This window comes from Trachinotus anak, unplaced genomic scaffold, assembly GCF_046630095.1.
Source record: "Trachinotus anak isolate AG129_WGS33_773 ecotype Australia unplaced genomic scaffold, CSIRO_AGI_Tana_v1 ptg000012l, whole genome shotgun sequence".
In the NCBI taxonomy this organism is placed as follows: Eukaryota; Metazoa; Chordata; class Actinopteri; order Carangiformes; family Carangidae; genus Trachinotus; species Trachinotus anak.
In genome coordinates this window covers 25,186,659-25,214,496 of record NW_027273863.1, presented here as the reverse complement: position 1 = coordinate 25,214,496, position 27,838 = coordinate 25,186,659, and the positions used below count along the sequence as shown (strand labels likewise).

Genomic DNA, 27,838 nt, shown 5'->3' with positions numbered 1-27,838 from the left:
AGTAGCAGCTGCAAGTTCTCATTTTTGACCCTTTTAGAATTATTCTTGCCGTTAATTGTGACTGAGCTAATTTATGCTAATGAGTTAATAGCTGATTATGGTGCCACTGCCGTCATTATATACTGCATTAAGTGACCAATATATCAAACTCCCTACAAGCTCTTTTAGGCAGCATAGTCCCAGGAATTACACTCAGGAACTAAAAAAAATCCCTTTTGACATATTCTTGTTTGCACTTTCACCACCTCTGTAGAAGTGTGAATATTAGGCAAAATAGTCCAATGACTGATTAGAAACTAATGGTTTTGTTTGAAAAATCATTTTCACGAATAACAGAGAAACAACAGAAAGTCACCTTGTTTTTTTTTTTATAATTTACTGCTGCCCCAACAGACATTAGCAGTAGCAACAATCAGCTAAACGTTTTTATTTATTTGTTTTAGCACATAACTGTATTAAAACATTAACAAAGTTTGTTTATCTTATTCACTTGCTTGTTCTCCATCGCACACTATGTTCGTCTTGAGTCAAGAAGTTGAATAATTTTAACATCAATCGATGGCCCTGATATTGATAACCCCAGTACTTGTTAACTAAGTACTGTAAAAGGATGTAACCGTGAAGCTTGTGTTTGACTTGACAGCAGACTGCACCCTGACGCTCTCTGGACCACCAGGACCTACAATGACCTGAAGCAGGAACTCTTTTCCGACCAGGAACTTTGGTCCAGGAAATTAATTTAGACAAAATGCAGGAGTTCCTGAGTTCCTAAAAAAGTTCCTTGGCTCCTGGAGGTAAGAAAGGCTGCTAGAGTCTATTTAGTCCTTCAAAGTTCAAGATATATTATTGGTATTATTTCTCTGCAGCCAGTCCTGTCTAACAACGCTCTGAACAGGTGTTTTTCTCAGAGACTAAAGATTTAAACTGTGCACATACAGGGTGGTTAAAGAAACACTGAACCTTTCACACCAATCTTAGATGGCACAATGCTGAGCGCTGTATGTCTACACATCTATCAATAACCTGTCCACAGGGCAGGGAGCTGACTGTTTCCTTTTTTCTGTCTAGTAAACACACAGTGGTCTGTTTACACAACAGAAACAGTTCATGTAAAAGATCATTTGAGAGATGTGACCACTGGGACTCACACCTGAAACTCTAAAGCCTCCACAAAGCAGAGGTAGCTGACATATGTGACCAGTCAGTGTATTTAAAACACCAACGAATCCACACTGAAGAGACCACAGCACTGTCAGTGGAGACCGCTCCATCCTGGAGGGAGTTCAAATTCAATGGCTCAGAGCTTCACTTGCTCATCCACAGTGGAGACAACACTGAGGAGCAGACAGGACTTCAGTCTTCTGACAGTAACCAGGCCTGACAGAGGACGTCACACTGTGTCATGATGCTCGGTGGTTATCAGACAGAATCATCAACACATTCACAATATGATTTATGGAAGATTGTTTTAAAATATAGACAGCATCCTCATCTCTCACCAGTTGGAGTGCTGCACTCAGTGCTGCCACTGGTGGCTGGAAGCTGTAGTACAACATTAATTATCAAAGGTCCCGAATAGTACAAAGGTAGATGTCCATGTGTTTTTATAAAGCAGGTCTAGGTTCTATATTAATACTGTGAAAGATCCTCTCTTCTGATTGGCTTACCAACCTGTTGTTACTAGCGCTCCAGAGAGAAGCCTGAGACGTAAAACTACACTGAGATGGTTTTTGGTTCTTAAAACCACAAACATATCTTTTTATGGAGATCAACACTTCAAATAAAACACAGGAAGTGTAAAAAGTGATAAAACTACTGTCTTATCTTAACATTGGTATAGCGATGATCAAAGTTTGGTAGCAGCTGCTACCTTTGTCTGTAATGCCTCAAATAGAAAACAAGTCAAGATGAACTTTAATTACTTTGAATACATCTAATAATTATAATTACTACAATTACACAAGCTTTATAAATTTTGCTGTAGACAGGAAGGTCTGAAAATCTGATCATGTATATTATGTGAGTTTTTCTTAGTACCGTTTAAAAATGGTAGATCTGGTTTCAATTACTTTACCCCCGCCAGGCACATTTCCTTCAAGCTGGTGAGTTTTTCTTTTTAAACAATCTTTTGATCAAATTTAATGAATGTGTGAGTGACTCAGTGTTCAGGTTCAGTCTGACAGCCATCCAGGATCTTGACATGTGGTATGACAGCACTATTTTTAGCTGTATCGACATACCAGCAGCACAGGTGTCTCCACAGTGGGGTTCTGTGCCGACACAGAATCCCTGCCAGCACAGGAAATGTTTTTCTCATGTTTCACAGGTCACCAGAGAAGAGAAACCAGTTCAGATTTCATTTCTCCATTATCAGCCATCACCTTTTTTTTGTACAGAACAGGACCATGAAATCCCTTTGGGTTATGTGCTGAACAATCTTACAATCTTAGCCAACAGCCAAAATTCACCAGCATTTGGCTGTTGGCTAATTTCTCCACAATACCTGTGTACAAAAGCTGCAAAGGCAGTTTGTTTTTCTAAAAGAGCAACAGCAAGAAAAATTGTAACAGCTATTGTTTTTTTGTTTTTAGTTTTTTTCTAAAAAGGTGCATAACTCACTCGCACAGAAATATCTGGAAACTGAGCAGAACCGAGCTGTGACAAACAAAGGTTTCATTCCAAAATGTGATTACCTGTCATCTGACCTCTTTTTCTTTTTTTTTTTTAGTATTATGTGTCTTAGAGATATTACATCATGAATCTCAGGTGCCACACAAAAAGCTTTGGAATGAAACTCAGAAGGAAAAATCCACCTTAACACCACCAGCTAAACCAATAAGTGGCTAAACACAGTCTAAAAATCGTGTTTTAAGTCTTGTTATTTCCAAAACCGTCAAAAAGTAAAGTTTTAGATGCAGAAGATCAGTGGCAAAAAGAAGATTTTAGCATTGTAGCACAGCACAAGAGTGAAAGCTTCTCTGTTGAGCTGCCATTTGCATCAACGTTCACCAATCATACTAGAAATCAACTTGTGCTGACAGGACCAAAAACACAGGATCAGAATACAATGTGAAGCCACCAGGACCAGCAGCATCATAGAAATGAGCAGAAGGTAAATGATCTGTGAAGTCATCACAGATTCTCTTCTGAAATGGAACACAAAAAACTAACTCGTGGATTTTCCTCTTTAAAGCATCAGGCTGCCATCCTGGTCCAAATTTGAAGATTAGATTTGCTGTATTAAAGCTTAACTCAGCATCAAGCAGATATATGCAGCAGTTCACTTATCTAACTCTGTTTTTTAGTTTTCAACAAACTTGTGTTACGTCTCTGTGCTATTTTTCATCAGTGGTATGAAGGTTTGTGTTTTTTGTTTTTTTGGCAAGGAATCATTTCCATGCAAAACACACACGTGTTGTGTATATTTTGGCGTTGGTGATTTAGAGAGTGTGACAGATGCAGGAGACAGTGAGGGCAAATCCTTTTCCCGCCCTGACCCTCAGAGAGTCTCGAGTATCAAACACTGACCTTTAGGCTCAAAAGACTCCTGTTAAAAGTCAGTGATTTTATCCTTCATTGAGTCGTGGCTCAAATTACATCAGTGTTACAAGCTTTCAAAAACAACTAAGCTCTTTACAGCTGCCTTTTCAGCCTACAGGTGATGGTGTCTGACATTCTGAACGTAAACTCTGTGTGGAGTGCCAGTGTCAGGTTACAGTAGGAGCAGGAGGAGGTGGAGGTCATTTCTCCTGCAGCAGGGCGGGGATGTTGATGTTCCAGCCGATGGCCTGCCGGTCAAAGCCGCAGGTGAACAGGTTGCAGGAGGTGTTGTCCTCACACCAGGCGGAGCAGCACACCATGCGCCGGTGACCCTGAACCATGACAGACGACACAGCAACTGTTAGACACTGAGGAGGTGAGGTGTGACCGACAGAATAAACTAACGATGATGAACAGAGTCTGACTATTAAATGTCGTCGATACAAAATCTTATGATCTTACAAAATTTCCTTTTCAGGTTTTATCGAACATTTATTTGCAACAAAGATCTGGGGCTGGACTTAAAATGGCTGTGACTCAGGAGGTAGAGCAGATCGTCTACTTATTGGAAGGTCGGTGGTTCCACTCCCAGCTCCTCCAGTCCATGTGTCAAAGGGATACTAGACCCTGAATTCCCCCCCTTGTATTAATGATATGGGTGAATGTGGCTCGTACTGTAAAGCGCTTTGAGTGGTCGATAAGTTGAGAAAAGCTTGATGCAAGTTCAGTCCATTTACTTTAAATCAGGGACGCTGCAGTTGCATCAACATCAGAAAGCACCACTGTTGTACTTCATTTCTGACAATTTTTTTAACCATGAAATACAAAATTTTGTTTTCTGGTAAAAGTAGTGAAGCAGTCAGGATGGAAAACCTGATTCAGCTCTCAGACCAACAGCAAACTTCACAAGACAACAACACTCAGTGCTTACAAGCTTTAAAAGCAAGATCACCTGATCACCTCTAAAACACTCTACTCTAAATAAAGGAAAGGTGTTTTGTATGGAAGCTGTGAGGGGCCAGTCAGAGGCTCCTCCTCCTCTGACTGACTGACCTGTCGGTTGCTTCGTGGGAGTCGAGCCAGTCGCACCCCAGACATGTCGAACAGCCGGACCTGCCGATTGTCGTGAGGAAGAGCGATGATTCTCTGGTTCACCGACACGCTGATCCTGAACGGAGCAAACAGCAGGGAGGTACAGTACACAGGAGATTAGATTACACCGCAGTAAAGTAACATATACAACATGAATTATGACCATAACAATCCACACACTCATATTTTCAAAGAGAGCAGTTCTCAAATGCGGTTCCACACAATTTTGTCATAATAATCACATAAGAACACAAGGATTAAATAATTTTAAACATTTTCTGCAGTCCTGTTATAGAAAAAATAACATTTGTGCTGAGATCACAAACATTCAAAACCAGTAATGAGGAGTTAAAGGAGCAGTGCAGTTGTTTTATTTTGAGTAATGTATCTTATCATCAAATGTTCCAGGTTAATTAACTGTGTAAAATCATAAACACTGAACTGCGCAGGCCTGTTCTCTTGTGATATCAGCGCCTGTCACTCATCTTTCTGTCGGTTTACAGCTCACAGACCTGTTGACAGCAGAGTCTGTGCGGATGGTTGCTATGGGCGACCTCATGTTCTTCAGGTCCCACACTTTGACGGTTCGGTCGTCGCTCCCCGACACCACGTTGTCTCCCACCGTGAACACAGCCGATGTCACCGTGCTGCAAGGAACAGGAGAATCGTGGCTGAAAAACACTGCTGCTGACACAGTTCTATATTATTTTTGTTTCTTTCTGCTATTTATCAATAGTTTTGTCCAGATATTTGTATTTGTCAAAACCTGAATGTGTGTGTGTGTGTGTGTGTGTCAGACTGACTCAGTGTGTCCCTGGAACACGTTTACAGAGTGGATGGACGGGTCTCTGAAGTCCCACAGTCTGAAGGTGGTGTCTCTGGATGAGGTGACCACCAGACGCTGTGTAGGGTGTGTGCAGCAGTGGGTCAGCTCCTGGTCATGGCCTGAAAACACACACACACACACACACACACACACACACACACACACACACACACACACACACACACACACACACACACAGTAAATTATCCCTTACACACTGGTGGTGTATTCCCCTGTCAGACTCATCTTCATTTAGCTAAAAAACCTCAGGCTCAAGGCCGCCTTGTTGGGAAACACAACCCCCCTGCTGAATTGCCCTTGAGCAAGACACTGACTCTCTTCCAGCTCTATGGAAATCCAAGGATGACCTTTGACTTCCTCGTAAAAAACAAATCCTAATTCCACTCTGAAAAGTAAAACACTGTGTAAAGAGATTTTAGAAGAATGAGGTTCAAATGTTTAACAGCTGCATGAGTTTGCTTTTGATCTGTAATAACACGTTTATTCCCCAAAAATACAAAGTGTCTCCACTACTATTTTATTTTTGTCAAGGTTAAAAAGACCTTGGATGAGATACTAAAGATCTTACAAACAGAATGATGATGATGATCCAAGTTTTTAATTACTTAACATTTTTATCATTGTTTGGCTGAAGTTAAGCCTGTTTTATACATGTAGTTATTGTTAGTAATAAATTACTTAAACTGAAGCTTACACCTTGAATCGTGTTTGTTTAACCAGGAATGTAAAATGCTCACTGGTGATTTTAGATGAAGTTATGCGCTGTAACTTTTTCTTGTCTCACTGCGGCTGCTGCAGCTGGAACCACTGAGTCTGTACAGAAACCAAAACCTGAGCTCACCAACCACATCTGTCAAACTGCTCTATAATCAGAGCTTCAGCAGAAGCACAGCACAGACTGATCAACTGTAGTTGCTTCCATTTCTGTTCATGTGAAATGACCAACACACACATGTAAATGAGCTTCAGAGATGTTGGTAGGCATATTTATTCAAACGGGGCAGAGCCAGGCTGTCTGAACATACTGTATAAATGTTATTGAAGTAAAACATTTAATAAGAAACACAGTGTAATATTCCCTTCATCATACCAGTAAGTGAGTGGACCAGCTCTGAGGTCTCCACATCGTAAAGGTTAGCAGCCCGATCCCAGGACGCTGTTACCACCTGTTTGCCCCCGACCAGCCAATCAGCAGCTATCACCACGCCCTGATGGCTGCGCAGAGTCGTGGTCGCCACACGGACAGAAGGACAGTCGTTCGGACCCTCGACTTCACCGTCGGCCTCGTCTTTATCCGAAAAGTCCACGTCGTCTTCGCAGGGCGTCTGCTGCTGTGGCAGGAGCGATAGAAGTTACAGGAACAAACGTCTAAACAATTCACAGCAACATCGGACAGTCAACCAGGAGCACAAACAGGCTGTTGATGCTTACACTCATATCAGCGATAGGCTGTGGAGTCGGCAGCTGCACCATGTATCTCCAGATGTGAGCTGTCTGGTCTCCAGAAGCTGAGCAGGGGAGAGAATTCAACTTTGTGGTTAAAACTGACAGAAAATTTACATAATATTACAAAACTAACATGACAAAATAGTTTAAAAAACTGAAAATAATATTTCTCTAGACTTATTTTAGGGCCTATTCCAGAATCAACACTTGGAAGTATTCCATCTCTGCATGACTCTTATTGAATATGTCCAAGTTGATATAAGGACAACATAGGGCTGGATGATATGGCCTATAAATAATATCATTTCTAGACTTTATCATGATACACAATATATATTAGATATTTTTATATATCTTATATTATATATCCTGTCTTATATCTTATATTAACACATCAGTACGATGATTCTAGTCCCTGCAGCATTTATCTGCATTAAAGCAATCATTAGTGGTTTCTATTGGATCGATTTTAAATTTCAATGCAAAAAGGAGGGGAATCACAACCAAGTTAAATTTGACCTTTAACTAAAACAGAGCTCAAAGCAACAAAGAAGTGCCTCCATTTTCAGTTACTCTTTCCGAACATCATAAACTTGCTTTTGGCGTTTTATTTCTTTCATTCCCTCCGCTCCAAATACAAAACACACAAAAGCCAGAGCAGTTTAAAACAATTAGGTGACAATTTGTACTTGATGTTTGCGTTATAGTCAATTACTAATCCCACATGGAACAAGTCATGAGTACATCGAGTATATCTGTTATAACGCTCACCCCTTGGACAACATTTTTCCAGCTGCAGTAAATAAATGTGTAGAAAACAACTGATGTGGCTGCAGCCACCTGGAATTTTAAGGCTGTTTTAAGTTTTGGATCATTACCTGTGAGAGCCATCTGTTCAGTGGGGTGGAACTTGATGGAGTTGACTGTGGAGACAGAGACAGAGGTATTACATCACGGCATGACAGACACTGTTTCATATACTTGTGCTGTAAACCTTGTCTTTGATTTTCTGATTCACATTTCAATTAGCTTTTGAGAGAGAGATCTTACATTTCCTGATAAAGCACATATATTTGCACATTTAAAAACACAGCACACTTAAGCAAAGAATGTATTAATGTATGTGACAAACACTTTCAGCTAAAACACTGCAGAATGTAACAAATATTAATGTTTCACATATTTACAGCAACAACAGGGCTGGGAATAAAACCCCACAGAGTCTCTGTTTCACCAGACCAGTCTGAGGAAACATAACTACATCTATTCTATTCTTTATTTACTGGACATCTATAACTTTACCTGATCCTTGATGTCCCAAATATTTGAGGAGGCACTTCCCAGTTTCAATGCTCCACAGCATCGCAGTGTGGTCTGTTGGAATACGTTATGGACGCGAAAGAAGAGGGACAAACTTTAATTTCAACAATGTGTGGCTGATGTATTAGAAAAAAAGACACATCTCATCCTCCGGCAGAAATGTGTTAAATAAGAGATTTTATAAGACAATAAATGATGAAGCAAAAGATAAAAGAAGAACACTGAAGAAATACTGCGGAAAAAGAGTGAATGGGATGCACAGTGTGTGGGAAACAGAATAATATATTTGGAGAGAAAATAAAAGATTTAGTGCAAGACAGAAAATTAGTGAAATACCTGCAGATGCAGTTCCCAGCACCACAGGTTGTGTCCTGGTGGCGCTGAGGTCCCAGATCCCGTCTCTGTGGCCAACATACTCCCTGACCAGTTGGCACACCGCTCTGGATGTTGTTGCTTTGAAACTGGACACAATCTGACACCGACACCAAACTCAAGTTAACACATGACACCTGGAAATCACAGCTGCATCCCTGACAGGGTTCCTACATCATCCCACACTTACTTAAATGTCATATTGACACTGGTCATCATTAGAAATTATTAAAGCCGCTTTGTAAAAACCTTTCTGACATGCTACACACCAGATAAATAAACTTTAACTATAAACTTTAAGTCACAGAATCACCTTATGTCCAATACAACGAAATACAAAGGTTTTACATTTTTCCCACACTTTTTTTCATTTCCCAAACATTTTAAGGCCTGGAAATTATCCAATTTTAATTTTCCAGACTTCTCCAGAGCTGTGTAGGAACCCTGTTCAGAGGGAAGGAGGAAGCGGGTCAGCGGATCTGAGGATCACTGAGGAGCGGCTCAGCGGGGTCCTTGTAGTATGCCGGGGCTAAGAAGCTTTGTTTGATAACAGTGTTATTCATATCAGTCCTGGGTTCGAGAGGTTTTACCAAATTATGTTTATTGGCATTTGTTTCAAGCTTCTCTGAGCATGTGACTCGCGGGGTTGCCACTAATCTGATGCTCCATGTGCTTTAAAACAAACACCAGTGATGACACATCAACCCAGATCTGGTATCAACACAATGCAGACACATTAAGTATCAGTACTGTATATTGCATTTGTCATACCAGGGTTATTGTAAATGCAAAACCGAATGAAAGAAAGAAAAATCTTGAGGGGGAAGAGGCGGCAAAAAAATCCTGAGTACTGAGTTAAAAAATTAAAAAAAGAACAGTTATTATTATCGGTCAAAGATCAAGGTTTGGTCAGGGTGTTTACATTTAAGATAGGGATGATACAAACTGGACCCTCGGTTCGTTTTGGGCACAGGCCACTAAATAAGTTCCAACTGAAAGGAAACAGGAGAGCAGAGAGAATGGTATCACTCCTCTGCAAAAGAAATCTCTCTCTGCAAGGAACATATCAGAACAGAGCACAGTGTTCACTTTTTTATCTGTTGAAAAAGATATTAAATCAAAAATGTATAATAAAAATAAAACTGACACTAAAAACATGAAGTACCATTGCTAAGCACAGTGGGAATCAATGATTGCTGGTGGTTAGCAAGCAGCATAGCGGATCAAGTGATTGATTTCTATACTATATAATTTCTGTGCTATATACACGTAATACAACTTGTTTTATCTTTCATTTACATTCCAATTAGTTTGTCAAATAACTTCAAATGTAACACTGATTTCACCAGGTCACATTTAACAAAGCTGCAACAGGGAATGGGAGGTTTAAGGAAAATGTGAAGCGCCGCAAAAAAAGCTTCAAGTATCTGGCTGAACAGCGACTCTAACGCACGCAGCAGTTAATGCTCTACAGTTCGCAGCTCCGGTGTGCAGTCTGCTACAGCCACATCAAGATTTTGCTGGTTCTACAACCAGTTTTACTGTCAGTGAATCAGTTCACAGGTTGATGTTTTTTAGTTCTGGAAAACAAAAGTTACTGCTTTTATTGTCTATGTGATAGAAAATCAATATATCAGCCGATTAGCTTATCAGAGATATATTGGTACAAGTGTCAAAAATGTTCCTCTGTGAATACTGTATCTTGGGCAGATGAGGTGGTGAGACATTTCAATCTGTGATTGTGTGTTTTTGAAACCTATTTCGGGGATGCAACTCACTCTTTCATCCTCGAGCACAGTGTAGCTGCGGTGGTTCTGGTTTAAGAACACCATGCTGCCAGGTGACAGGTCTGTCAACAGTGTCTGTGCTCTGAAAGACGTTACAGCAGGAAATGGGGTGAAAATTAGTGGGTTCACCCGGGTGTTGTGTTCACATCAATGTTGATCGGAGCTGGAGCTGATAAATACCTGCATCTACTGCAGACTCATTTGACGCGGGTGTGAATGCTGATTATATCCATTTCCATTGCCGACAAAAGCCCAGTGTTAGCAGGTCTTAGTGGGTTGATTTGACCAGTAGAAAAGGGGCTATATCGTATTCACAATGCTCTATACGAATACTGAAAAAATAATTTTTATTTGTTTTTTTTGTCATTTGAGTGAAATGACTCTTCAAAGTCATTATATCTGATAAATCTCTGTTTACAGATACAACTAAATAAGTTATCTAACAGAGAGTGTTAATCTTAAAAGGCTAAAAAAAATAAATAAAAAAAAAAAAAAGGCAAAATCTGATATGGCCAAGCACTTTTGAGCAGACCACACACGCCGCCATAATTGAGCAATGATCTAAAGCAGCCAACAAATGCTCCTCCACCTTGACTCTTTTATTAATCAAGGCACAAAAAGCATTTTGAGGTGACAATCGCTTCATGTTAAAGATGTCTCCAGAGTGTACCATTATGTGAATGCCAACAAAGAGCTAAATCAAAACTGAAGAGGTGCAAATGAAAAAAGCCTGTTAGTGAGATAATAAAGTCGAGTTTTATCTCACACAGAAACTCGTTTAAAAAAAAACTCCTACATTTGAATGACCAAGTCTCTTGGGGAGGGAGTGTCGACCCCCTGGCTGGGCTGCTCATGCATATTGGCACACAAGGGGGAGAAATCAACAAATTACCCATGAATCTCCACCCCACAACTCCCAACTGGTTACGCTGAAGTTGCGGGATCCACCTACTCTGGCATGGCAAGAATTTGAACGTGGCTACGAGCAAAAAGGTAAAAAAAAAAAAAAGACAGCAGTTCTTCTCTTTAACATTCATGAGCCATGTCATCTTAACACTGACGAGCTACAGAACAATGGAGCCAATTTACCAATTTTCATATTTTTGTATTCTATACAAAATTCAAGAAATTAACATTTTCTGTGCTGCATTATACAATATATGACAGGTGTTTCTAATATTTTGTCCAACCTCTCATTTATATCAGGCTAGGATAAATAACAATAACCTCTCAAATGAATCAACAAGTTGAATCTACACAGGTAGGATTTACTGCAGGGGTGTTGTGTTAATGTAAACACAAGCAGACTTCAACCTCTAATCTGTATAGGTTACATATATGTATGTATATGTTAATATGTACAATGATAAGAATTTTTTTTTAAATTTCCAAAATCTTCTTTCCACTGGTAAAAAACCAAGAATCAAACTTTTACCTTGCTTGTTGAAGCCTTGTAGGTCGTCTTCAGTTTCTGTGACAGCTGACTTGTGCTGTGACTTGCTGTGAATTAGTGTCAGAGAAAACAAAGCAATATACATTGATAATGGTGAGAGGATTCATGAAAATAGGTGCAGTAATTTTAAAGAAATTAAAGTATTTCAAATAGTGTGTACATTTGACTGTATACATGTTATTCAAAATAATACAGAATCTAAATGTAGCTGAACGTGGAGTGTGACTAACCTTTTGTTTTAAGTGCTCCTTTGGCTAAATCTGCCCCTTCGAAAGTCTGCCCCTCTGCAGCCAAACGGTCGTTCAGCGTTTCAATTTCTCTGCGTACTGAGAGTCAAACGTGTCCAAGTTAAGAAGACTGACAGTAGTGAGACCACCTGCATTCTGCACTGAACATTAATGTGTCACTGTCACTGCCACCATGTTCAGATCAGGTTACTAAAATATAAGAGAGTTGTTCTTCAAGTAGACACAATGAGAGATTCTAAAGTTATTCTGTCTAAAGAGTGATGCCATGTCAGAGCCAAAGCACTGATACCAGAGTAGAATCAAACAGTTGTTCACTACAGGAGACACAACCAACTTTAATGTTCTTGCTCTTTAATGATATAATCTTAGCTACTTCTCCCTTGAACACACCTTTGATTGCCAGGATTAGAGGTAGCATAAATTATTGTTTAAAAATTGGTATTTGAAGCCCTAAAGAGGATATCATGATGCCTAAAGGTTACAAATAAAGAATTTGAATCTTGACACCCAGATTAGCTGATTAAATCTGAGTGGAAAAAATTCTCTTAAACCCCCCTCAGCAAGGGTTTGTTGCAGCCTAGCTGCACCATAGATGACTGCACAAGGCTGACTTGTCATGAGAGTCTTCCACCTGAACTCCACATCCGTTATCTACTGGGTTTTTTTTGTTTATTTTCTCTCTTCATGATGACTTACACTCCAGGTTTTCTATGTAGAGGTTTTCAAACTCCCTCTCGATCTGGCTGAACAGGTCCATCAGATTGCTCCTCAGAGACAGAGGCAGTTTGGAGTCCTACAGGGAGATAATAGAGGAACAATTAACAACCTGGGATGATCATTGAGGAAAGGTTTGTGAGGTGTGTATGTGCACAGATGTATTAATGTGAAGTAGGTTGAGGCTGAAGCACAGAGCAGACAAATGAAGTAGAATAAAAATACAAGTTGAGAAAGTGACAGACAAAGCACATACACGCACATCTATACCAAATATTATCTGCTCAGAGATCCTAGAAAATAAATGATTGTGAGCATTGTCATTAGATCATCGTTGTGTAACATCAGCATCATGACTTCTGTCCCATCCCAAAATGCACATGTACAAAAAGCCATTAAAACCCCAACTAAGTCTCAACCTGCTGAATAAAAGATGAACTCACTGTCTAAAATAAAACATAACTATGTAATAAAGTTATTATGAGATAAGAGTCAGATGAGTATATGAAAGCCGTCACACAGTAAAAGTACATCAGATATCATGTTAATTAAGGGCCCTCATGTATTTCCGTGTGTCTTAATGTATGTAAAAGGGGAGCCCAGCTAGACCCTCAAACAGAGCAGGGACACTGACCGTAAACGTCAAAGTAAATCTAAAACAGAGTGGCTTCAAACAAAGAAAATTCACCCTCTGGAGTGGCCCAGTCAGAGTCCAGACCTTAACCAGGTAGAGATGCTGTGGAATGAGCTGAAGAGAGTCACTCACTCTCGATATCCTGAGAATATATCTGAACTGAAGCAGCTTTATAAGGAAGAATGGTCCAAAATTCCTCATGAACATTGTGCAGGTCTGATCAGTTGAGTTGACTTTTGTCAGTCTCAGTGTTTGAGGTTATTCAAAAGGTTCACACATTTTTTCTTCAACACATCATCTGTTGCCATCTGGCTGTGACAGAGTGAGAAGCAAAGGCACAAACAGGAAGTGGGCCATGTCTCCTCAAAGCTTTTTTTGTCCAATCATTATGACACTGCTCAGCGAGTAGAGCCCCTTTGTACCTGGGTGCAGTGCATGCTGCATAATGCACTCTTGAATTGCCGCTCACAGCTATATTTTCTAAAGAAATCAGTCCAGTGTGCTGTTAGCATTCACAGGCTGATGTTAGCAGCAGAAAAGCTGAAAAGAGCACACATCAGAGTAACTGCACAGAAGAAAAGGACCAGCTGAGAGGAAAGGCTGCAGAAAAAAATCAAACATAAAGTAGTCTACTGGAAACCTCTGTAGCTGTAGTAGCAAAATGCAAGAGCAAATCCACTTCCTGACAAGACAAGATTATCTCAGTTTCCTAGATCTCTACAACCATTGCATAATTGCTGGAATATCTCTTTAACTGTTACAAGCATCAGAACTCAAGTTTCCATCATCAGAAAATGTGGATCAAGTAGGCAGATCATCCACTGATGTCATATAAATATCAGGAGTTGGAAACTTTGAGACAAACAATTGGTGGCTCTTATTCTCCGGTTGGACGTTATTAAACTGTCAAAGAAGAAGAGATGAGATACACAACAGAGCACCAGTCAAAGCTCAAATGATAGAAAACATGATCGAAATATTGTTTCATTTGTCCTTCGCTTGTGTTAAGTCACATGCTTCATGTATGTCATGTTTATTTGCTCAGTTTGTTTCCACTGCACTTTTTCTCTATTTTTTTAAATCAAAGAAACACCAGAAAACATTTTTGTGAAATGTTGATGAATTTTCAACATTCCCATTCAGATTATGTGCAAATCAAAAATGTGGATGGGAATGCACCTAGAGAAGGAAAATACAATGTAACCATGATCTTGAATGAGTAGAAAAATTGCATCACATTTACAGTTTTAATTTACTCCCTCTCTGACCTTTAAAATCACAGAACAAACATTTACTACACCATCCAGACAGCAGCATATTTTTGAGTCATATGACCTTTGGTAAAAAGCCCTGATTTGTTTTACCGACTGGACAATATGAATTTAACTGCACCAAATACAAAATACAGTCAAGTCTGCTCTTCCACTTAGGCAAAATAAAACATACTGCTGGAATATCTAGAATATCACATTTTTAGGGGAAAGGATCCACCACACAACACCACCTTTAAATACTAATCAAACCTAAACTACACCAAACCTCTACAACTAGAGGTAGAACTAAAAACTATTACACTACTGTCTGAAACACAGGGGGCCACACACCTGAAACTTACCTCCATTCTCATGAAGGATTCCAGATTATCAGAGGACTGGGACCAAAAAGGACCAGAGTGAAAAAAGTCATGAGGAAGGGATTACACTGTTTGTCCTGCGTTTTAGCTGCAAACTGCTCCTTTCAACGGGCTGAAGTCCAGGACAACTCTTATGCTCCTCTCACAAGAGCTGCTTGATTATTTATACTGTACATTATAAACACAGCTTCCACACTCAGGGAGCCATAACACTTGCAAGGCAGCAATAATAAACTACTGACATTTATTTAGAAAAGCCAAGTGTGTTTACAAGCTGTCAATAAACTATAAAGGTGACATTAAACAACTTCCTCCAATCATCAAGACAGAGACTCATTATTGATAGCAGCATTTAAAAAATTCATAAAAGAGTTTATTATTTTATACTTAAATATATGGAAGGTTATGGAAGATATAAAACTGCCAAAGGTGTATCAGGGGAAATTAGTGCAAATGCTAATATGTTCATTCTTTTAATAGGCTTATAGGCTTTTTTCACAGCAGATATTTTGAGTTGACATAGTAGCTGCTAAAATCCTGATTTTATAACCATGTCGTCGTCTGACAAAATCACAAAACACATAAGTTAAAGACAACATCTTCATTTTACTTCTAGATGAGAAAAAAAGTCTGTAATGGGTCTGAAATGTCAGGAAATCTAGGTTGCAGCGCTGCTAAATCCTTTTGAAAGATAAACCGATGGGAAAACTCCAACACTCAGTCAGTCAGTGACATTCACGTCTACAGGGCTGGCACCAAACAAAGCAAATTTACATTTCATTTGTCAATTTTCACACATAGACAACTGAGATGGAACTAGCACACAAAAAACAACAAAACAAGGAAACATCAAAAATAAATAAATAAATAAATAGAAAAACAAACAAAAAAAAAGATTAAACCTGAAAGTTAGGACTCTGAATCTAAATATAGTACATATTGCAGATACAAAAATAATAAGGTAGTGATAAAAATGACATGAGGTCAACACAAACAAAAAACTTAGCACACTATGATATCATGCACTCAGGCTCACAACATTTACCCATATTTATCTATACTTACTGCTTAATGTCATAAACTGGAGATGTGGAGTTTAAAAGATGCCAGGCTCTAATGAAAAACTCTCCTGTGTTGTATTGTAGGATCCAGTATTTTGGAGATTCACCCATACAACAGGCTACATCATCTTATCTGCCTGCTACATGCCCTGTTTCAGTTTTGACTATTCTTTTCAGTCTCGCTAATTTCAGAAACTTTAGCACTACATCCCTGGCCTATCTCTTTAATCTGCTAAATTCCAGTTAAATAAACATTGGGTGAAACAAGCAATCTGTCATGGCTGATTTACAACTGAGGAGTCACAGCAACGTTGTTCAGGTTGTACAAGTTTGCAGGTGAAAGTTCAACAAGCTTAGATTCAGAGCAGAGAGATGAGTGTAATGTAGCCACTTCTTAATTCAGTGGCTCTCAATCTTTTTTGCTGCTTTTCCCCAAGTTTAACATCTTTCACATAATTAATTGCAGGTAACTGTGTTCACCCAACATCCCAGAAGTTTCAGAAGTATTTCAGTTCCTTACTGGCTGCCCATAGAAACCCAGCAAAGCCTCAGATTCCTGAGAACCAGGAAGGGGCACCAGTGATCTCACCAATCCACCTGAGCAAGTGCAAATACCTAATCCTGTTCTGAATCCATCTGTTTTAACCAGAGTGTCAAAATAACAGAGCAAACAGCAATTGTGCAGTAACTGTGGCATGGTTAAGCCAGCAACAATATAAACCACTATGTTCCCTCTAACCGGGTGCATTAAAACCTAATTGGCTTAGGCTTACAACCAAAGTGCTTACGCGTGCTGACAGCAACAGCAGGACGGCAAGCTAATAATGACAGACAGTGGTAGTGTGTCACTTCCAGAAGAGCAGCTGGAAATACATTGTGGTGATTCCAGGGGTTGTAAGCTTTGAATATCTTAAGAGTTTCTACTCACTTTTTAATGTAGTTTTTGTTTCTCTGCATTATGTAAATTAATAAGTCATTACCTGTCCCTCCAGCATATCTCTCTGCAGGCCAGATCGCTCCTGCTCCGTGCTGTTGGTCCTGCGGATGGACAGGCTGTGGGACTTCCTCTTCTGCTTGGCCTGGCGGGCGGCGGCGCTGCTCCCGCTCTCCACCGGCATCCCTCCCTCTAATCCTGATGTAACCACAGTCTGAAAGTGCAAAATTATAGGGAAGAAGGTGACCAAAGGGTCAAAAGAACAAATCCTGGCTTCAGTAACCTGGGGTTGAGGGCTGGATGTGAGTCCCTCACTCAACAACTGCGCTCACTGGAAAACATAAGATGACAGTGCTGTACTTGGCAGTGGTTGCATTTGGCGGCGAATATGTGTGAACGTGTGAAATGACAAAGTGAATGAGTGTGAAACGGTGTTGCTGGGCATACAGACTCAACAAATCCTCAGTGAGAACCTAAAGGTGTAACAAGATGAATTACCAAAACAGAAACTGAGAAGTGTACAACAATAACATGACCTTTTTTTCACTATTTCTAAAAGCCAAAAAATGTCTGCATCCCAAAAATGATCACAACATTCAGAAGACCATCTTCTGGTAACTTATCTTTTTAGTTATAAAGCCACAAAATCAATTAATCTAGTTAATGTTCATCACACTGGACTGTAAGGTAACAGAAAAAATAAGCATTTAAATATTTTAGTAAGACTGCTAAAATTTTTATTTTTACCATGTACTGGTGTACCATCACAGAGGCTGTAACCAGTGAATTTTTGGCACTTGTGATAAAAAAAAAAAAAATGTAAAAATGGCCTAAATTATTTCTCACTCATCAATTAATTGATTCACTGTCTAAGCAGCAAAACCTCCCATTTTATATAGGTTACCAGAATCATTGGATATATTTCTAATTCTAACTTATCACTGCATCTCAGAAATCACTTGAATTGTAACTTAGTATTTACTATCTACTATCATTAAAAAATATATATCACCAATATCTTGCCCACTTAAACTTGTAACTGCAGTCAGATGATCATTTCAACACCCCTGAGACTGCAAGAAGCCTGCATGTTGTCAGCTTTGTCATGACCCAATACCATAGATGTATGCATATTAGTAAAGGTTAGAATTAATGTAAAGGCTTTAGGATATGTCAGTGTTCTTCTTCAGAAAGCACACTTCCCAGCAGTGACACACACAGGACCGCCTCATCTGTGTCTGAGGGTGAGGGACTCATTGTTATGGCTGCTCATATCACAGTAATAACAACATAAGCCTGGCTCCAGCTGTCACATATGAAACCAGTGCGTTGCATTTGCCCTTGACCTGACATAAGACGGTCTCTGGACTCATAAACAAAGCAGGGGGGGGGGATTATTTCCTTTGTTAGCCCGTTATCAGTACAGACATGAGCGCCCGTTAGTCCATCTTGTATGAAACACCCTTGTTTAGCTGTCAGTTACCCGGGCTTGGAGTCAGGTAGTTCCTCTTGCAGACTGGCACTGGTCGGAAAAAAACCTTTAAGCTACGCTGTGTTGCAAGACATTTGGAGGAAAGAAATGAAGGAAGTATACACTCTTCCTGCCTGAAAATAAGCGTCAACTAAACAAAGTCTAGACGATGTTAGCTTTGTGACGGCGCGATGCCCAACAAGCTAAGGAAAGCTAACGTAACCCCGTTAGCTGGAGGCACCGAGTGAGCTAATAGGCTAAATGTCAAGACAACCTGCCCAAACATGGACTCCAACTTACCAGAAAGTCTACAAACGCAGGGTTTTATTCCGGGATATTGTGGGAAATGTCGACCTTTCTAACATTTTCTTCGACGTGGGAAATTAGAGATGGGCTGCTTTGGTCCTGAAGCCGTGTTGACAGTTGACGAGCTCCGCCGCGAGAGAAACAGATAACGAAGCCAATTCCGGCCGGGGTTTTTCACAATAAGAGCCAAACCAGATTTAATCTATCGCTTCTGATAAACTCTCATCAAAATGCGTGAGTATCTTGCTTTCTCGGGTCCATCATCAATAATTAACTTTAAACGGCTTTTTACAAATAAATGTCACCTTCCTGTAAAATCGACACATGAAAAAAAAAAAAAAAAATAGGGTTTAACTATGAATGAATAAAAAAAAAAAAAAAAAAAGATTATTATAGTTGCACATAAGATCAGTTCATCTGAACATGTAATTGTTCTATTACTACCGGAGTTTCTGAGTGTATAAAATACCTACCACACATACACCACGGTAGTAACATGCTTAGAATATTTCCAGTTCAGTACAGGTATGATAAAGGTGAAGTGAAACTCACAGCAGGGTAATCTCCGGGCATGGCCTTGGTTTTTCAAGATAAAAACACACTATATGGAGGAATTTTATTGCAAGTAAGAACCTGACTGCAGCTTTTAGTTCAGGTGTATATTTATTGGGCTCCCATGTTAATGGATATTTCTCAAGAGGAGACTTGTACAGGAGGCATCATCACTTTATCCAAAGTAAAACCCAGTATTTCCTGAGCCACATATAAACTGTAAGGCATAACATTTCACTTAACCACTAGTGCCAAGAGAAAAACCTGTGAAATTGTATACAAATCAGTTTAACAACTGAATAATGTTTCACATATTCACTGTTTATCAGGGCCCAAGGCTGATCACGAATTCAGTGAAGAAAAGTCAGACATTAACCATCATTGAGTCTGTTTTTCCACATAGTTTTGTTACAAGATCTTCACAATTCTGCAAGAATAATTTTGTGAGCAAAAGCCTGGAGCGCTGACAAACAAGACAAACTATTATTATTATCATTATAATAATTACTAATCATTTAAATGGGTTGGTGCATTTGCCCAGCAGTTTCTCGATTAAAAAAGGAAAGATATTTCATGTTCTCTTTGCTGCTGGGGAAATGTATAGAATGAAGACACTCTTTTTCACAAGAGTGCAAAGGTCTCAACAGTCCAGAAAAAAACAGTTTTATCTGCGGTCAGTGGTGCCTGACTTCCTCTTCCCGGCCAGGAGGTGTTTGGGTTTGAGGTCAAACACGTGTCTGTCTGACTCTCCCTTCCTGCATTGGCGGTTCATGCCTTTCTGGGAGTTTTTCATCATTTTCTTTGCCTTCTTCGCCATCTGAGGAACAAACAAAATAAAAGACACTGACATGAGTTCTCTTACACTTTACACCACGCTGCTAAAAAGCACATTAAACAGTCCTGAGTCCTAAATTAACTAACTCATGGGCTAACCTATTTAACTGTGAAAGAACTGACATCTACAACCTCCCCATAGGAAAGAGTTTACATAACCTTAAAAAAAAAACCCAAGGACTGAACAGCTTATTAAACTGCAGCATAGTTTATTAAATAAAAACTAAGTAGAGACACCATCACAAACCTTTGGATCTCGTAAGCCAGACTGGTCTCGAGGAGGACGGGAGGCGCTCTGGCTGCGGGTTTTGGAGGTCGGAGGGGCTGAAGCTTCACGCTTACGTTTCTTAGCGACGCTGCGGGACCGTCGGGCCTGTTGTGCGTAGTGGCTCTGAAACACAAGAGGAAAATGCTCATGAATCAGCGCCTCTGTGTGGGAGACTATTTCTGAGAGTGTTCCTGTGCACAGCAGCTTTCAGACACAACGTCAAGACTTTCAAGGTTTTGTTTGGCAAGAGACTCAACTACAGTTTTTTTGGACTTGAGATATGAAGTCAAAAATGGCATCGGGCAAAATTTCAGCCTCATTCTTAAGCTGTGAGAAAATCCTGATGAAACAACTGGAAGATTGAAAATGTCCTTCACAGGCCTTTTTATACATCAGGTTTCGATCTAAGGACAAAGTACAGTAACACCGAAGTTTAAGTGATTATTTATTACTAAAAACCTTTACAGCAACTTTTTTTTTTAAAACTTCAAATTCTTTTTATTTTTCTCTAATGGAGCGTTTTAGGTTTTTAAAGTGCAGCTGCAGGATGGGAGCTCTGACCACAGTCACAGGCAGAGTACAAGGCTGTAATATGCAATATTGTCATGTTATCTTATGAAACAGGACATAGTCCACATGATTAATTTAATTCTGTCATATTATAGAGTCAATGCATCCTGAAGGTTCTGATCTAAAGGAAGAACTTACATCATCCTTCTCGTTCATGTCCAGACCGAGGTTACCCATCTCCTTCTCTAGTGTCTTTCTTTCAACCTGTGGATAAAAAACACACACACACACACACACACACAGATGGTTAAAGGTGAACTTGAGTCAAATGTAAGCTCGTGTGTTGACTGCAAATGGAGATATTAAAACATCAGCCTCTGATGTGGACATGCTGAGAGGAGCCCGAGTTTGTAACGTCCCCCCCTCACCTTTGTGGCGGTCCTGGGCATGCGGGGCCCGTGCACGTCCTTCTCTTTTGACTCCACGACCAGGAGCTGCTTCTTCTCGCGGATCTGTTTGGCCAGAACGCGGATCTCCTGCATCTCTTCGTCTTCGCTCTCGTCATCCGATTCGTACTCTCCGGCTCGCTCCTTCAGTTCCTCCTCCTTCTCCAGCTCCTCCAGTTTCTGTGAGTGAAGAGGAAAAACAAACAGGACCGAAAAATGAATCCGTTCCATTTTTCTAACATTTTTTCTCTTAGTTGTCTTTCATCTTTATCCAGGTGAGGCTCACTCAGGATTAAATTAAAGGACCAATAAAGGTAGATACGAGTTAAAGGTCAACATCTAAAGGCAGTTTAACACAAGATCAGAATTAACAAAATGAATCTGACTGATACGACTCTGGTCTGGTGTTCTAAGAAGAGCTGGATAAGAGGATCTGTCAGGAAGCTGCGACCACAGACAACAGTATCATCACTGCAGCGAACGTCCCCACAGAGAGAGAGACGGCGCAGAGACTCACCTTCATGATGTCAGGATCTATGTAATCTGCGATGTTGTGGCCCTCCCAGACCTCAGGGATCTTGTCCTGCTTCTCATCCTCGTTCATCAGGTCCCAGTATTCTTAACACACAAATTAAACAATGTCAGCGCCGCGCACACAAGACTTTACTTTCTACCAACTCACAGAGGCAGCTTGATCTTTGAAATGAAGATGTTTCTTACTCTGTAAGTCCAGAACGTAGTCATCGCCGAGCTCCATCTCCAGATCTCTCTCCTGGGAGGGGAACAGGAAAACGTTTTATTATACTGACACACACACACACACACACACACACACAGATCCAGTGGTGGAAGAGTTACTGGGATGTGACAGTAGAAACACCACAGTGCAGGAATACTCTGCTACAACTAAGAGTCATTCATTCGTAATCAAATACAACACCATTTGTATCAATATGTACTTGTAAAGTACCAAAAGTAAAAGTACTCATTATGCAGAATGGCTCATGTTGGAATTACACTGTACTTATTGTTTTTATTGTTTGAATCACTGATGCTTTCAGTACATCATCACTTTATTGTTGCAGCTGGTGAATTTTAAGTACTTCATGTACTGCTGGGTAGTTTAATCTATGATAAAAGTTTTAAATTTGTTTGTTGATTATATTTTTTATAAATAATCTGAACCTACAAAAAGTCATTTGTAACTAAACTTTAAAATAATGTAGTGAAGAAAAAAGGCAGAATATTTGACTTGAAGTTAGAAAACAAGATTAAATTACTTAAGTACTTCAAAATTATTAGTACAATACTTTCACTCACTCACTGTTTTTTTTACTTTACATACCAGTTTGCGTTTGGGTGCGTCCACCTCCATCGCTTTCCTGCGCATCAAGGCTCCCTCTGGGATGAAGGGAGGCCGCTCCTGCAGGAGGAAAAAAATACAACATCAGACTTCATGAATCTCAGAAAACAGCTGAAGAAAAAAAAAAAAAGGTGAAACGAGAAGGCAGGACTCCGACAGTGTGGATGGCGATTATTTCTGACAAGGAGCTGAAACGCTCGTCTGGACGGAGATCGTTGTGGACGCAGCCTCCGTCAGGGACTGTGTTTACCTTCTCGTCTCTCTTGGTGGGCATGGCCAGGTGGAGCCGGTTGAGAACATCGTGGACCTTCTTGCCCTTCATCTTGTTGTCAACACGATGGGCGAGGAGCCGGTCGCAGGCCTGACACACACACACACACACACACACACACACACACACACACACACACAGGAACATGAATCACAACACGCTTGCCAACGGCAAATTACAGTACTTGGTTCGTCGGGGAGCCCGATTCTCTCACCTCAGTTTTGACCTGCATGACTCCCTCCTCGGTCAGGGTGCTGGTCTCGATCACAGGGATTCCCTCAGCAGAGAGGTCTGCAAAGATTTTCTGACCACAGCAAAAAGACAACCGTTCAGATAAACCTGTGACACCGTGAAGTCATCGCCACCGGGTCTCAACTGTCAATCACTCACCTGATTCTCCTCAGACAGCTCATTGAGCTTCTTCACGTCACATTTGTTGGCCACGATGATGAGAGGCTGCAGGGAGCGAGACGCAAGCGTTACTTCAACTATTCTAATTCTAACATGTCACCACTTATTTTCTCATTTAACCTCAGAGTGATCCACTAAATATAGTGGAGACTTTCCACTAACTGAGACACTGAGGATTCTTCCTCAGATGCCCAGATGTGAATCTGTAGTCAAGAGGAATTAGTTATGGTCTAGACTAGTTTCTAATGTTGTCTTTTTTCTGCCTTAATTTGAAAGAATAAGAGGAAAATGTCAGAGTAAGACAGAGAAGGGTGATAATACGCAATAAACGTCCTTGATTAGATTTGAAACAGGGATACTGTGAACTCCAGCTAACCGCCTTAGCATCGCACCAACATTTCTCCAACAGCTGGGAATTTGTTATGAAATATTCCCTTCAATTCCACAAGGTGAACTTTAAACTGGCTGCAGCTTCCATCTTTATCAGCAGTTACACATCCACCAAAGCTTGTGCAAAATTGACAACGTTAGATGCTGAAGTAATTAGTCGAGTGTAAAACTGTAAACGTTCAACTTGCGAATGGCAAGAGAGAAAAATATTTGCATGTTTCTTTATTTTCCCTTTTAACAGAAAGAGAATCAGACATGTGATCACAGGTCTGCGGTCACAATATGTTTTTGTTCTTTTACTCTACCTGAATAAAAATAAAAACTGAATTTTAAACTGATTAAATGTAAAGGAGACCGAACTCTAATTAGTTTTGCAAAAGTTTGAGGAAGTGACAAAATCTGAACACAAAACATTCACAAAAAGATGAAGATGAAGCGTCCCCACTTCCACCAAATCATGACGAGGAATCGATCTGAGCACGAGCCATTTTCTGACATATCATATGATCACAGAGTAACGAGGCCCCTTCTGCTCCCTGTAATTCCCACAGTTTTCTCCGACTCCCACTCGCGTCTGTGCCTAACAGGTGACACGTGTCACTCTCTGACCTTGTTGGCGAACAGGGGCCGGATGTTGTTAAACAGCTCCAGCTGCTCCTGCAGGGTGTGGCCGCACTGCTCAGAAACGTCCATGACGTAAAGAACCGCCGCTCGCAGGTGAGCCAGAGCCGTGATGGCCTGCATCTCTATGGTGTTCCTCTCCTCCAGGGGGTGGTCCAGGATGCCAGGGGTGTCCACCACCTGCAACAAAGCGCCACAGGACAGACATGAATCCGAGCCGCTAAGCCTCTGTGGCACACACTCTGTCTCTACTTCATATTCATACAGCTGAAGTTCAGTGGAACACAAAAACACATCTGACGCAGGAGAACGTGTTTGTGGGCGAGACAATGACTCCAGTGAACCACGGTGATGCGTCTTACCTGCCAGCGGAGGTACCTGTAGTCCATGTGACCCACAAACAGAGACTTGGTGGTGAAGGCGTAAGGCTGGACGTCAACATCTGCTCTGGTCACCTGACAAAGACGACCATTTACGTCACGTTAATTATCTCAAAAGGGAGAATCACTGTGAGCCATTATCACAGCAGTCGCGCACTAATGATGTGTTGTAAGGTGTCATTTACCTTGTTGATGAAACTGGACTTGCCGACGTTGGGGTAACCGCACAGAAGCAGGGTCCTCGTGTTGGGGTCAATGGTCGGCAAACGGGACAGATGCTGACGCACTGTGGAAGATTAACATGGGACATTAGTTATTTTTATTAGTATTAAAGCAGGCTTATAAAAAAAAACTCTGAACTGAGAAGCATAAAATAAACATGAAAGGAAAAAAAATCAAACAAGATATTTTTGATCATTGCTACAGATTCAGTCTGTTTAAATTTGACCAGTTTCATGCCTTAAAGCAATAAATCAATTAATTTAAGATGCCACATTTTTATTTTCTGTAATCTTTTCCTCACCTTGTTCCAGATACTCCAGACTTGACTTCTGCCTTTTCAGGATGGTGCACATACGACCCAGAGCGGCCCTCTTCAGCTGTTTACACCGATACAGAGAATCTCCATATTTCATCAGACGCACATAGTCCTTGGCGACACTGGAAGGTCAAACATGAGAAATGTTTGTTCACTGCATTGAGTCTTAAAGCTGCTGTAGGCCTGTCTTTTCTTATGTGTAGTAAGGAACTTGTTTAAAGCATATTTGTGTGTATTGATGGACAAAGTCGGGTTAAAGGGCGATTCATGTCATCAAAATCAGGTGTAAACAAATACTCATGCTGCACCAAATATCATATACCTAACATCACAGTGTATTCACAGCAAACATATTTGTTTTAACAAATGTTAGTCGCTGTACTAAATATTCACCAACACACAGCAATAAGCAACAATATACAATATACACAAACTCACTTATCAATCAGATTCTTGGCGATGTTGATCTGTCCTAAGGCCAGTTTGTAATGGTCTTTGTCGTACAGCACGTTCATCAGATCAGCATAGAATGGATGGATGTCCTGAGGAGACAAAGAATAACGGCACCAAATTTCACAAACAAAAGTTGCATCTTCAAAGTGATCCAAAATATTAGTCATTTAAAACGAATCGAGAGACGTTCGAGTGTTCTGACTTACGTCGAGCTTGGGGAAGTCGGTGAGGATCTGCGTGAGGCGGTCATGGTAGTTCTGCTGGGTAAACTTCACCTTTCGCATGTAAAAGTGTCGGATACGGTGGATCTGGTAATGCTTGTGTATCACTGTGGGTGTCTTTCTTTGCGTTTTGGATAAAGTGATGTCGATGAAATCCTGCAGGGAGAGGAAGAGTATGCATGTCAGGGTCAACGTTATTTCCTATATAGGATATTTATTTTATTTTCAGCAAAGTGTTGGATTCTACATTTTTATCCTAAAAATTGTTTTGCAACTTTAAGTTATTTGCCTCATCTGTTACATACTTTTCCTTGACTGTCTCAAATTGAACTTCTTGTGTCTTGGGTAATATTAATGGAGTGGGTCTATTGATCACTGCAAAAATTACTGTCTTGTGATACTTCTCATTAATCAATACTGCAGCATGCACTGGAACTGCAACCGATCATTTCCTGACAAAAACATGTCGTTTTCCTGTATTTACCTCGCAAAAGCTCATTGCTAACTCTTCTCAGAGAGTACTGCCAAACTCCATTAACAAACCTTTCAATTTAACAGACAAATATACTTGGAATCAAAAAACAGACAACTTACAAGGTTTAAAATTCTGTCCTAAAATGATCACTGTCTTCCTGTCAATTCGGCACATGAGGAATGCAGTTAGCAGCTCTTTTTCTGGAGACAGCCCACATGTGATGGCTCGACACGTTATTTAAATGGCCTGACGCTGCTGGACTAACAGGTGAGAACCACAGTCTCACCTCGGGCTTAATGTAATGCTGCTCGCTGTGCGACACTTGTCCTTACAGGGAAAATGTGAGTCTTAAACTTGGTGAGATCTCTGGACTAATAAAGCAGATGAACATATCCACTCGACACGTGTTCTCCTTCCCCGCAGACGCCGCCGTGTTTCCCCCGCTCCACTGCTCCTCACAGCGGAACCACGAAGCGGCAGAAACGGCGGCGGCTGAAAACACCACACTCCCGGAGCAAAACTCACCTTCGCGGTGGGAACCACCATAATCTTCTTGAAATTATACAGAGCCATTTTGTCGGGACACGTTGAGGCCCGCTGACGGCACAGGGAAAGGAGGGCTCGGTGTTCCGTCACACCCGGAAGAGACGCAGAAAACACGTCAGAGTTTCTGCGCATCGCCCCCTGCAGGCCAGATCCGGCAGGTCTCATTATGGGGGGGGGGGGATCTTGACTTGGTCTGATGTGTCCAGAATAAACAAATCAATTCTCTCTTTATACTGTATTTTATCGTTTGAATAATAACGCCAAATGATTACGTTACGTTTTTTTTATTAATATTTATATTTTTTAATATGATAACTTTTTCTTTTGATTGCAGAGGACTGAGTAACACACTGATATCATGACCTCTAAATATATATTATATAAATACTGGTTATTTGATTCTGTTTTACATGATTGAATTTTAAATTTAAATACATTTCAATTTAATTAAATAATAACTTTTAAGAAAGTGGGAGAGGAAATAGGAAAAAACTAAGTTCTGCTACACAAATTTGTATTTATTTGTAAAGATGTGTCTGTAATCTATGTGTTTTAGTGAAATATTGAGGAGTTTGACTTCTTTGGGGCTCAAACAGTGATTGGAATTAACCATCTGAGGAAATCACTTCTTCGTCGTGGAACAAATAACAACTCACAGATGTCTGAAAGCACTTTCTGTGAGGGGTCAAAAGCAATACAGG

The 27,838-nt window shown here is 40.4% G+C and overlaps 2 protein-coding genes and 1 long non-coding RNA gene across 6 annotated transcripts; 1 reads left to right on the top strand and 2 right to left on the bottom strand.

Annotated features, from left to right (window-relative positions):
• Positions 1–356: 356 nt before the first annotated feature.
• Positions 357–19,015, bottom strand: LOC139629748 (WD repeat-containing protein 37). 4 transcript variants are annotated; one of them, XM_071492550.1, is made up of 15 exons: positions 18,853–19,015; positions 17,128–17,295; positions 12,802–12,898; positions 12,088–12,183; positions 11,840–11,904; positions 11,297–11,383; positions 8,582–8,717; positions 8,228–8,299; positions 7,804–7,848; positions 6,911–6,987; positions 6,570–6,810; positions 5,436–5,577; positions 5,145–5,279; positions 4,594–4,708; positions 357–3,872 (listed from the first exon to the last, which is right to left on the bottom strand). In XM_071492550.1, the coding sequence occupies exons 2-15, from the start codon at positions 17,263–17,265 to the stop codon at positions 3,741–3,743; spliced, it is 1,578 nt and encodes a 525-aa protein (XP_071348651.1). In that variant the 5' UTR covers positions 17,266–17,295; positions 18,853–19,015; the 3' UTR covers positions 357–3,740. The 4 variants fall into 4 exon arrangements, with proteins under 4 accessions (XP_071348651.1, XP_071348652.1, XP_071348653.1 ...); XM_071492551.1 differs by having other exon boundaries at positions 6,570–6,807; XM_071492552.1 differs by lacking the exon at positions 11,297–11,383 and having other exon boundaries at positions 18,853–19,014.
• LOC139629749 (uncharacterized) lies at positions 3,778–4,651 on the top strand. The gene is made up of 3 exons (XR_011693033.1): positions 3,778–3,916; positions 4,019–4,112; positions 4,528–4,651. It is a non-coding gene; the product is annotated as an uncharacterized lncRNA (long non-coding RNA).
• Positions 19,016–19,502: 487 nt separating the features above from the next.
• gtpbp4 (GTP binding protein 4) lies at positions 19,503–27,270 on the bottom strand. The gene is made up of 17 exons (XM_071492549.1): positions 27,117–27,270; positions 26,102–26,272; positions 25,881–25,984; positions 25,428–25,564; positions 25,090–25,190; positions 24,887–24,979; positions 24,513–24,704; positions 23,493–23,558; positions 23,317–23,406; positions 23,082–23,192; positions 22,814–22,891; positions 22,189–22,240; positions 21,986–22,086; positions 21,451–21,648; positions 21,221–21,286; positions 20,492–20,635; positions 19,503–20,227 (listed from the first exon to the last, which is right to left on the bottom strand). The coding sequence occupies exons 1-17, from the start codon at positions 27,267–27,269 to the stop codon at positions 20,075–20,077; spliced, it is 2,010 nt and encodes a 669-aa protein (XP_071348650.1). The 5' UTR covers position 27,270; the 3' UTR covers positions 19,503–20,074.
• Between the last annotated feature and the right edge of the window lie 568 nt (positions 27,271–27,838).

What these genes read in the sequence shown, in the direction of transcription:
- LOC139629748 (XM_071492550.1), bottom strand. Translation starts at nt 17,265, where the DNA reads ATGCCGGTGGAGAGCGGGAGCAGCGCCGCCGCCCGCCAGGCCAAGCAG. An exon ending in TTTGGGACATCAAGGATCAG is followed by an intron (nt 7,849 to 8,227) that starts GTAAAGTTATAG and finishes CTGTCTCCACAG; the next exon opens with TCAACTCCATCAAGTTCCAC. An exon ending in AGCCTATCGCTGATATGAGT is followed by an intron (nt 6,811 to 6,910) that starts GTAAGCATCAAC and finishes CTCCTGCCACAG; the next exon opens with CAGCAGACGCCCTGCGAAGA.
- gtpbp4 (XM_071492549.1), bottom strand. Translation starts at nt 27,269, where the DNA reads ATGCGCAGAAACTCTGACGTGTTTTCTGCGTCTCTTCCGGGTGTGACG. An exon ending in TGGTGGTTCCCACCGCGAAG is followed by an intron (nt 26,273 to 27,116) that starts GTGAGTTTTGCT and finishes CTCTCCCTGCAG; the next exon opens with GATTTCATCGACATCACTTT. An exon ending in CTGGCTTACGAGATCCAAAG is followed by an intron (nt 20,228 to 20,491) that starts GTTTGTGATGGT and finishes TTTGTTCCTCAG; the next exon opens with ATGGCGAAGAAGGCAAAGAA.